At 43.5% G+C, this 10,645-nt stretch overlaps 1 gene segment (V, D, J or C); it reads right to left on the bottom strand.

Moving 5' to 3' along the window:
* Positions 1–3,163: 3,163 nt before the first annotated feature.
* LOC149743790 (immunoglobulin heavy variable 3-23-like) lies at positions 3,164–3,698 on the bottom strand. The segment is given in 2 exon segments: positions 3,164–3,491; positions 3,596–3,698. Coding segments are annotated over 2 exon segments (363 nt in total).
* Between the last annotated feature and the right edge of the window lie 6,947 nt (positions 3,699–10,645).

Below are 10,645 nucleotides of genomic sequence, written 5' to 3' on the forward strand. Positions count from 1 at the left end.
CGAAGTCCCCCCTCTGTTTACCCATTCCATCCTTGTAGTATCTGAAAGAGGCCTTTGAGTGTACTGTGACATGTTCCCACATGAAGTTCCCATGGCTTAGGAAGTGAAAGTTTAACTTCACTTTTCATTGTAATAGAAACATAACAACAAGTAATTGAGAAGCAAAAAAAAATACATTTAAAATTTACCCAAAGGCAAGCTACAGATTGGCAGAAAATGTTTGCAAAAGACATATCTAGTATATGTGATTGTTATCTAATATGTAGCAAGAAGCCTTAAACTCAACAATAAGAAAGAAACAAAAGTCTTAAAAAATGGGCTAAAATCCTTAACAGACACCTGACCAAAAAGACAAAGAGTTCGCAAATAAGGCTGTGGGAGAACATATGTCACAGGGAAGTGCCGTTCCGAACAAGGACATATCCCTGAAAACTTACAAGAGTGGATCAGATCAGGACTCTGAGAACCTCAAACACCTGCAGGATGTGAAGCTGCAGGGGGTCCATTCACAGCTGGTGGGGATGCAGAACGGGGTGCACCTTGGGAGACATTTTGGGGGCTTCCTGCAAAACTAAACATACTGTTATCTATGTTTCAGCAATAGTGCTCCTTTGTATGTTTGTGAAAGACAGTAAGACTTTAGTCCAGAGAAAACCCTGCCCACGATGCTCAGTTAGCTTTATTGATATCTGCCGAAATTTGGAAAAAGCAACATGTCCTTTCATAGGGAATGATTAATAAACTGTGTATATCCAGTCCATGGACACTGAAATCTCATACCGATTTGAAGAAATATCGAATGGTGAGATGGAAACGCAAAGTAGAGATTCCAGAAGAACACACCTGGCAAGGTGATGTCAACAGAGTGACAGTGGCTGTGAGGACTGAGGTTCCTAAGAGGTTGTACAACGTGAGGCTGAAGAGAAGACACCTGGGACATGTCAGGAGGGAAATCTCCTCCTCTGCCCCTCTTGAGTTCCTGAGGCTGGGCTGATAACAAAATTGACAAAGACAGATTAACAGGAGAAAAGAAAAAAAATTTAACCATGTGCATGGACGTGCCATAGAAATGGACCCAGAAGTGACCAAAGCAGGCAGCTTTTATATTTTTAGACAAAATGCAATATTTGTGAGGAATTGGTAGAAGGAGGAAATGTGTGCTTTTGGTGCTCAAATAGCGAACAACCTAAGCAGGGTTTGGGCTTGCGTAGTCATTAAAGAAGGAGCAAGGTTTGTTCATAGAGACTTCCAGGCCTGAATTCCCCATCCCTGGTGATAAGAGTGTCCCTCTGTAAAGGAAAGCAGGGTCTGGCTGCTTGGTGCTGAAAGGCCAATAAAGAGGCAAAGTTGGTGAAAGGAAAGTTTGCTTTATTTTGGCTGCCTGCACCCGGGGGTGGGGGGCAGACTTCTCTCCAAAGGTCACCCAGCACTGAGCATCTGTGGGAAAGGGCTTTTATAGGCGGAAGGCGGGGCTACGGGCAGAAACGGCAGAGTCAGCTGTGACAGTCGTCTTGCAGTTGGTCATGAGGTGTTGTGATCAGCCTCATCTTGATTGATTTAAGTAGAGTTAATCTTCAGGTCCAGGGTCGGTTTGTTCTCATTTCTTGAGGCCAGTTCTTGGAATTGTGGCAGCTTATGTCATGGCTACAGTCTGGTCATCATGCAGTTAACTTCTTCCTCCTGGTGGGAGTTTCAGTATCTATAAGACGGCTCATGGGACATGGACAAGAATATTATCTGCAGCCCTTGAGGAGGAACCAAAGGTCCTTGATTTGCTTAATAACTAAACTATTAGTTTTTAGTCTTGTTGGACAGTTTTCCCTTCTTTCTGCATTTGCTCACTTCTCAGATGAAACTTATTCTTTGGCTAAATTGTTTCTACAGAAAAAAGGCAGGTGGAAAGCATGAGGTGAAGGACCGTTTCACTTCCACACCTAAATGGGGGAGAGCACCTTTCACATGGGAGGTTTATTTCTCATTTCAGGGTGACTTGGAGGAAATTCAGAGTGTCCCTGTAGTGGGCTCTGTCTTAAGTCACTTGGAGGCATATTTAGGGGTGGCCTACCCTGGATCCGAACACTCAAGGCCTCCTTTATTATTTTGTTTCTACATATGCACACCAAGCATGTGATGTAGGTATCGGTTTACCTGCATCTTACAGATGTGAAGCTAAACTGCAGCCTGGACTTGGCAGTGATGTGCTGGAGAGCACACATCAGGACACAGTGAGGCCTCCCGTCCAGGCCTGGGCGTCTCCACCCTGGTTATTTTTGCTCGTGCAGGGGTTCCTGGACGGAGGTGGGCCTGCATAGTGAGGCTGCAGGACTCTTCCTGGAAGGAGAAGCTGTGGGACTTTCCTGCATTTTAGTGCTCACGTAAGATGCTGTGGTGAAGAAAGGAGAATAGATTTGTTTTCAGCAGCTTCTGAAAATTCCTGTTATTATCCACCTGACTCTAAACTTTCCCTGCCAACTACATATGTGTCTATTGGTAATAGCTGTGATGATGAATATTTGACATAAAATAAACTGCACAGTAGAAGAGGATGCAGGTCTCATATAAGCATATAGGGATTCTATTGGGCCTGGAAGCAAGGAGCACATGTAGAAACACCCCCACCCATGTCCCCTCTAACTGGCATCTTTCCCAGCGACCCACTGAGGATCCGGGGCTGCTCAGCGCATTTATGCTTCTCATGCAAGAGGTTAGCAGGCAAGTCAACAGCCAGCATCCTGGCAGGGACAGCTGGTCTACAGTAGGGCAGGGCTGAGATATCACAATGAGGAAGGAAGAATATGTTTAACTCTTTATACATCCGCTGGAATAGTATTTAAAAGGGTCAATTTAGACAAGATTTAGACAAGGGAAAAGCTGAATATATATCTTTGAGTCTCTGCCTTTCTTATATGACATTTATTCCCCTATTTCAAAGTCTTTCTAATTGAGAGACTGAAAGTGCAAGTCAAGAACCATGGATGAGTCCAGAGAGGTTCCCCAGGGAAAACTGCTACATGGAGAGGAAACCCCAGACCCTTAGTGGAAAGCAGCCCTTAACTACCATCTGCACCTGCTCCTGGGGCTGAAACACACACTTGTATGTCCTGAGTGCCCCCTACATCCCCCTTCCTGTCTCCCTGCAAGGAGGTTTGTGTCTGGGCTCACACTGACTTCCCCTCACTGTGTATCTTTCGCACAGTAATACACGGCCGTGTCCTCAGATCTCAGGCTGTTCATTTGCAGATACAGCGTGTTCTTGGAGTTGTCTCTGGAGATGGTGAATCGGCCCTTCACAGAGTCTGCATGGTATGTGTTACCACCACTACTACTAATAACTGAGATCCACACCAGCCCCTTCCCTGGAGCCTGGCGGACCCAGCTCATGTCAAAGCTACTGAAGGTGAATCCAGACGCTGCACAGGAGAGTCGCAGAGACCCCCCAGGCTGTACCAAGCCTCCGCCAGACTCCAGCAGGTGCACCTCACACTGGACACCTGCAAACACAGAGACATCCTGGTCAGGAGACTGTCACACATCCAGTGATTCCCTCACCCATATCCACTCACATCCTCAGTGTCTCTTGCTCTCCATAAATTACCTTGTAAAATAGCCACAAGGATAACCCAGCTCAGCCCAAAGTCCATGGTGAGTGCTCTGTCCTGAGCCCTGAATGGGGGCACGTTGGAATCCCAGGCTGGAGCTCCTCTCCCAGAGCTGCAGGGTCAGGGCTGGGGCTGCTTTATATCAACAGAGGAAGGACCCTATTTGCATGACCTTATAGTCTATAAGAGGCTATGTCGTTGAATGTCCTCCGAAAGGGCAGGGTCTCAGAACAGGTGTGAGAGTCTTGGATTTTGTGGTGTTGATAGCATCTGGGAAATATAACTTTCATTGTTTGATTGTTCCACAGTAAACACGTAGGACCCATATGTCATTTTACATATGCACACACATCCCGTGATGTAGCTGTCATTGTTACCCTCATATTAGGGGTGTAAACTACACCCAGAAGAATGGAGGGTGTGTGTAGTGTCCAAGGAGAAACATGGGGTGACCGTGAGGTCCAGCATCTGCACCTGAGCTCTGGGCCAGTCTGCTCCCTGGAACCCACTGGAGGACAGAGCTGGAGTTGCCGGGTGAGGTTTGCAAAAACCCCTTCTGTAATGAGCTCATGATGACTTTGCTCTATTCTAGTGTTTACCTAAAATATATGGAGAGGGTCAGGGTTGATGAGAAGTATTTTCAAGAGTCTCTTATGTTTCAGTATCTTCCCTTCACTCCTTACCTCCCAAGTCATGCATTTCTTTATTTGTAATTACTTTAATGAGTTTCTTGACATATAATAAAGCGCACACACTCAGAATGAACACTGTGATGAATACTGACGGAGGCATCAGCATTATCAGGAGAGAACAAATCAATTCCTCTCATTATTTTCAGTAGTTTCTGGGTTTCTTCCTTCCTGTCCCTTCTTATCTTCCATCCTGTCCCCACATCACCGTTGATCTTTCCTTGTTATCTCAGATTACTTTTCCTTTTCTAGAATTTATAAAAGTGGGATTATATTGTATGTATTCTTATTATTATGGCTTATTTTACTCAGCACAAATAGTTGTGAATACTATCATGTTATTGTGTGTATCAAGAATCCTGGTTTTAATAACAGGTTGCATTTAAAGAATGATCATAGCATGATTGGCTTATTTATTAAGCTGATGTGTGATATTGGAATTGTTTCCAGTTTCTGGGCGTTACAATAAAGCTGATACTCGTCTTGGAGATGTAGAGAGATGAGAACCTGAGAAAATGCTTCTTTTTTAATGTTCTTAAAACAACCTCAAAATGGGGCAAGTTGCACATTATCAAAATCTCACCATTATATCAGATAATTAGAGAACTAAGAGAGCAACAAATTTAAATCTTGGATAGACAAATGCTCACAGAATAGCAAAGACTAAGATTGTTAATGCTGCCATAGGCTGCTGAATGGAATAAAAACTACTACAAGATTAAACTAGAAACGGATACCTTGAGGTCGAGTGTGGTTAGGGTGTAATAGTGTCCCAACGTCTCCTAAGTAACTACCTTGCCAGTGTCAGCGTGGTCCTGCTAAAGTGTGAGTCAGATGGTGTTACCTCTCTATCAACACAGGTGTGTCTTCCTACCTGGGACAGCTCAGGATTCCTGCCTGAGCTGTTAGGTCCTCCTGCATCCTCGGAAAGAGGACCTTGGCCCTGGACTTGGATCTGCACTGTTTCATAGCATCTCCGCTCACAGTGTGACCTTTGTCCCCTCATCCAGTCCCACTGTGCCATATATTTACCACATATGAAATGGTGAAATAGGATCACATGCGGAAATGAATAAGAATGTTCCGGGTGCTGACTGACGCACAAAACACTGCCACAACCCCTGACAGTTTACACTGACAGCAGCTCTTTACTTTGTTCACCGTCTCTGCTTAGGGAGGGCTTGGAGGAGAAGCCCACCCTGCCTCATGCAGGGTCGCTGTGAGAGGCTCAAGTTCAGCTGCAGGACCTGCTCCTGTGATGCACACTCACGTGTAAGGGAGGGTGACCCTGACTGTAGGCTGGGGGCTCAGCCTGGTCTGAGGGCTGGGCCTTGTGTCCACCTCGTGTGGACACTGCTTGGGCTCTGACATCCTTTCAGCAAGATGCCTGGGTCAGCTGAGCGGTCCCTGCATCAGAGCCCTTCCTCCCCGCAGTCACTTACACACCTAGACAGAGCTTAATGTAGGACCCCAAAGTCATGCTCGTAATATTTACACAAGTGTCTTGATACTTAGAGCTCATCATAGACTTCCCATGAATTACTGTGGTCTCTTCATTTACAACTGAGAAAAAATGGAAGCCACAAATACATTCTTCCATAAATTAGCAGATAAACAGTGAGCGATGTATCCATGCTGTGAAATTGTATTCAGCAATCTAAATATTAAACTATTATACCATGAAAGGACATGAGGGAATCCTAAATGCATATTGCTAATTAAAAAATCGGTCTGAAAACGTTCAGTTTCATCTAGTTCACATTTGGGAAAAGGCAAGTCTATATATAAACCAATCAGATGAGCATTTAGCAGGAATTTGGAAGAAGATGTTTGATATGTGAAACATGGGCAATATTTAAGGACAGTGAAATTCTTCTCTATGAAATTGCAGTGGTGGAATCATTACACTCTGAATCTGTCAAAATATACACAGTAATAGGAGAACCTTTTTAGTATAAATATAAATTTCACTTAGTAGCTCAGAGACTGAAGGGTGGAACGAGGCACACTGTAAAGATGATACCTCATATCATAGTGAATCTATGAATTAACATGGCTGAAGAAGGTGGGAAAGTAGGTTTTGACCTAAGTGACTTTGGAAATGAGTGGAGTCTAAAGGCTAAGTTCTAAGCCACTGCACATAAGCACTAGAGCCTCGTGGATAACGGTATTTCCATCAGGAGTCAGGCTAAGAATTCTGTTACTACTGTGCATGTGGAATTGAACAATTAGTAGCTGGATGGCATCGGTGGAGCCAGGTTTCTCACTGTTGGATGGAAAGTAACAGACAAGCAAGGTGGAAAGACTGGATTTAACCATGTGATATTACACTAGGATCGGAGATGTAAGTATTGTCTCACATTTACCTTAACACAGGTCAGAAGGTGAGATACAGAGCTAGTTGCAGATGTGTGTGTGTATACGTGGGGTAGTGCACACAGATATATTTCCAAGGTCCTTTACCTTATAGGGTCTAGAGCTAATGCTCCCAGTAGACAAGACACAAGCATTAGTATCCTAATCCCCAATCTTCTGATTCCTATTACTATTCTCCAGAATGGGATCTGCAACTCAGCTGCGGCATGGCTAATTCTAGGGCCAGAGAAGAGAATACATATGATTATTCTGAAGATTCTTGTATCACCAGAAAGTAAGGAACTTCACACAAATTGATGGGGACCCATAAAGGGGATACAGGAGACAATCTGAAAGAGCTCCTCCTGGGTGACAAGTGGTCAGAATTACAGAAGCAAAGAAAATGCCTTAGTATATAACCTTCACAGAAAATATGAAACAAATAACTTGATTCATACTTATATAAAGAGATTGAATAAATATATCTAATGGGGAAGGTAGGATAAATCTCCCTTAATGAATAACTTCAGGTACCTCATCATGGTCATCCTCCCTTCAGGAAGGTGAACTTAACCTTCCATCCCTGAAAGTGGCCTGGAGTATGGACATGGCAGAAATTATGGGTGCCCTTGAGTTACATGATGAATTTTTAGATATAATACACCAAACATCATTCATAATATAAATTTGTAATTTTTCTGTATCCATTAAAACTTCTGTTCTGAAAACAACAACATCAACAGTAACAATAACTTCACTGAGAAGGGAATTAAAGCACAGACTTGGAGAATGTGCTTTCTAGTATCATATTTATATGGACTTGTATCATGAATACACAGCAAATTAACAGCTCAACAACAGCAACAAAAAATGAAAATAATGTACACTGTGCCAGTGATTTGAAGATACTTACACATAGAAGAGATAAAGGTTTTAAAAGGAGTCTTCATTAAGGAAACATAAAATAACACGATGATGAAATACTGCTATTCACTTATTACAACAATTAAAGCACAGAATAATAAAAAAGTTAAATACTGGGGATGATGTAGAGCAAAAGGCCCCTCATCCGCTTGCTGGAAGGAATGCCAATGGCCGCCAATTGGAATATATTTGTCGTTTTCTTAGAGAGAAAACCAGACACTCACCAAGTGATTGAGGAGTGAGCTAGAAAAGTATTTACAAAAGTTTTAAAAATATTTATGTTAATACAAATAACTTCATACGGGTGCTTGTATCATCTTTACACATTCGAGCCTTTACCACTCCCTAAATATGGGTTATGTAGTCAGTTTTTATGGTTATTTTCCATACGATTAGGATATACTTGTTTCTGTTCCCTTTTATCTATCTCTCTTTTATCTAATTCTCTATTATCAATGTCCACACTAGATAAAAAGGTACCGGAAACACAGCCCACATATTACAGCCCAGCCTGTGGCCCGACATTTCCAAAGGTCCTCTGAGGAGAGAATGACTGCAGTGCTGTATGGACATCAATTTCCGAATATCAACATGACTCATACTATTCAAGTGAAAGGCATTGCATCAGACAGGACTGGAGAGATTTTCAGGATGAGAGGAATTGGAAATCCATCTGATGGTGGAAAGCAGATTTAAAGTTCAACAGTAAAAATTATTTATGTCATTAAACGATTAAAAACTTGACAAGTAATAACAGAAAGTAGTAACCTAATCTTCAAATAAAGGTCTCATGAAGAAATATTTCTGTGCGGCTCTTCCAAAGATAGATGGGGAAACACAGACAAGCCTGAATCCATGAAAAGCGTCTCAAGTTTAGAAACAAGAAAGTTCCCTGGAATCACTGTGGATGAGGCTTTCAGGGGTGGCAGTGATCCAGTGGAGAAACCACAGGTTCTGAGAGAAAATCCCTCCATGACATCCTCTGCCCCTGCCCTGAAATGGGTCCTCTTGTTCCTGATGACCCTGAGTGCCCCCGGTGGTTGGTGCGGCCCCTGCAGGGAGGTTCCTGTCTGGACTCACCCTGACTTCTCACTGGGCCTCCTGGGACAGTAACACAGGGCTGTGTCCTAGGTCTGTGCCCTGAGCTGAGCTGCAGGGAAAACTAAATTTGTGGGAAAACTAAATTTGTGATGTGTCTCTGGAGGTGGAGAGTCATTTCTGGAGAGACAGCTTGTGTGCTGTGCTATTCCCAGAACCAAAGCACCCCGGTCACCCCAGCCCTTTCCCTGGGGGCTGAGGGATCTAGTCCCAGCAGTCAGCACTCTTTGGTTGGAGAATCCCGGAATAGGGCAGGTGAGGTAGAGGGTCTTCAATAGTCTTGGGCCCAACACTTGCACCTGCACCTGGGACAGGACACCTGGGGAAGGAAAAGTAATGTGGCACCCACTTCACAGACGTCACCCCATAATTCCACCTTCCTCAGACCCAGGAGATGCTCACAGCTGAGAGATGCCAGCAAGAGGAGGAATGACCCGAAGGATTTCATGTTCTTTTTCATTAAATCTTTGACTTTCAGAGAATTATGTCAGTGAAGGTGAGAACCCTGACTCTGCACAGCACAGGTGCTGTGCTTTCCCCTTGAGCCCAGGGTGTGATGTGCAGGTGGGAAGCATGTTTCCATATAAAGATGGTCATGGCTGGCCCCTCTCTGGGGCTCTGGAGGAGGGTGCTGGCTGAGATCCATGGTGGACACAGCTTCTGTTCACTGACCACAGGTCCTGCCCTTCTAGAACAGGAGTGTTTGGACAAAGGAGAGTCAGAGGGCAGGTGTGTGGCAGTAAACACATCAGGACTTCCTTTCCCTCCCAGGGTTTCACGTGGAAACTTCCCGAGGGCACATCCGATCCTAACGCCTAGAGCCCGGCACCTCTCACTTTTCCTCTCGTGCCCTCCCGGCCGCCTCGGGCCCCCCGCTTTGCCCCCGCGCACCTTCTCTGTTTCTGTGTTCTGACTCTGAGCTGCTTGTTAAACAGATGCTGTGCACTTTCTCATTAGTTACACACCAGCTTTACACATTCCATCACACTGTGTTGGCCTTTTCATACAAAGGTAGTGAACACAGTTCCATAGCACGTACTCTGTTATTTTCTTGCTCTATATCATAATCCTTCACCTCTCATCCTATGTTTACAACGCTTTACATAGCAATACCCCCACAAATTTTGGATTTACTTTAAAACGTCCTTCCTTAAAAATTCGAGTTTTGTTTGATAAGAAAAATTGCACTTTAATTTTGATCAATTTTTATATTATTCATTTCCAAGTTATACTCAAACCAATATAATTTGGACATTAATTTATCCAGAAATCATTTGTCATCTATTCTAAATTCTAAAGAATGTTATAATAGGCACATATATGTCTTTTTGGGTATGAACATCATGTCACCACTGAAGAATGGGTGATTTTTCCTTTACAATATGATACTTTTATTTCCATATACATCTGTCTGTTTCTATATCATTTGTGTACTAGTAGGTGGGTGCAGCCATTACAGAATAGCAGACTGAGTGGCTTAAACAACAGAAATATATTTCTCTCAGACCTGGATACTAGAAGTCTAAGATCAAGGTGTCAGCAGGTTTGGGTTCTTCTAAGTCCTTTCTCCTTTGTTTGCAGATGGACCTCTTCTCAATGAGTCCTCATCTAGTCTTCTCTCTCTCTCTCTGTGTGTGTGTGTGTGTGTTCATCCCTGGTTTATTTTTGTGTTCAACATTTCTCTTCTTAAGTGTGACAATGATCCCTGACCACATCTTAGGCAACAGGCTACTTGAAATGCTCTTCTCAACTAGTCTTGACCTGTGGGCTTCTGTGTTTGTATTTGCATGAGCAAGTATTGTCAAGAAACCACTACCTCAGATTAATATGAACTCCCTACCCTTGAACTCTGATCACCCTCAATATTTGATCAAATCCATCAAACCTCTTATCACACATGCGATATCTGATCACCCTGGTCTCCCTTTAGCAAGAATCCTTTTGAGTCTATGTAACCAGAATCCCCTTAGCCTATATTTC

This window comes from Delphinapterus leucas, unplaced genomic scaffold (genome assembly GCF_059928025.1).
Source record: "Delphinapterus leucas isolate spDelLeu-1000000601 "Yukka" unplaced genomic scaffold, BTC_Dleu_Yukka2 spDelLeu_asBTCV2_sq80, whole genome shotgun sequence".
NCBI lineage: Eukaryota > Metazoa > Chordata > Mammalia > Artiodactyla > Monodontidae > Delphinapterus > Delphinapterus leucas.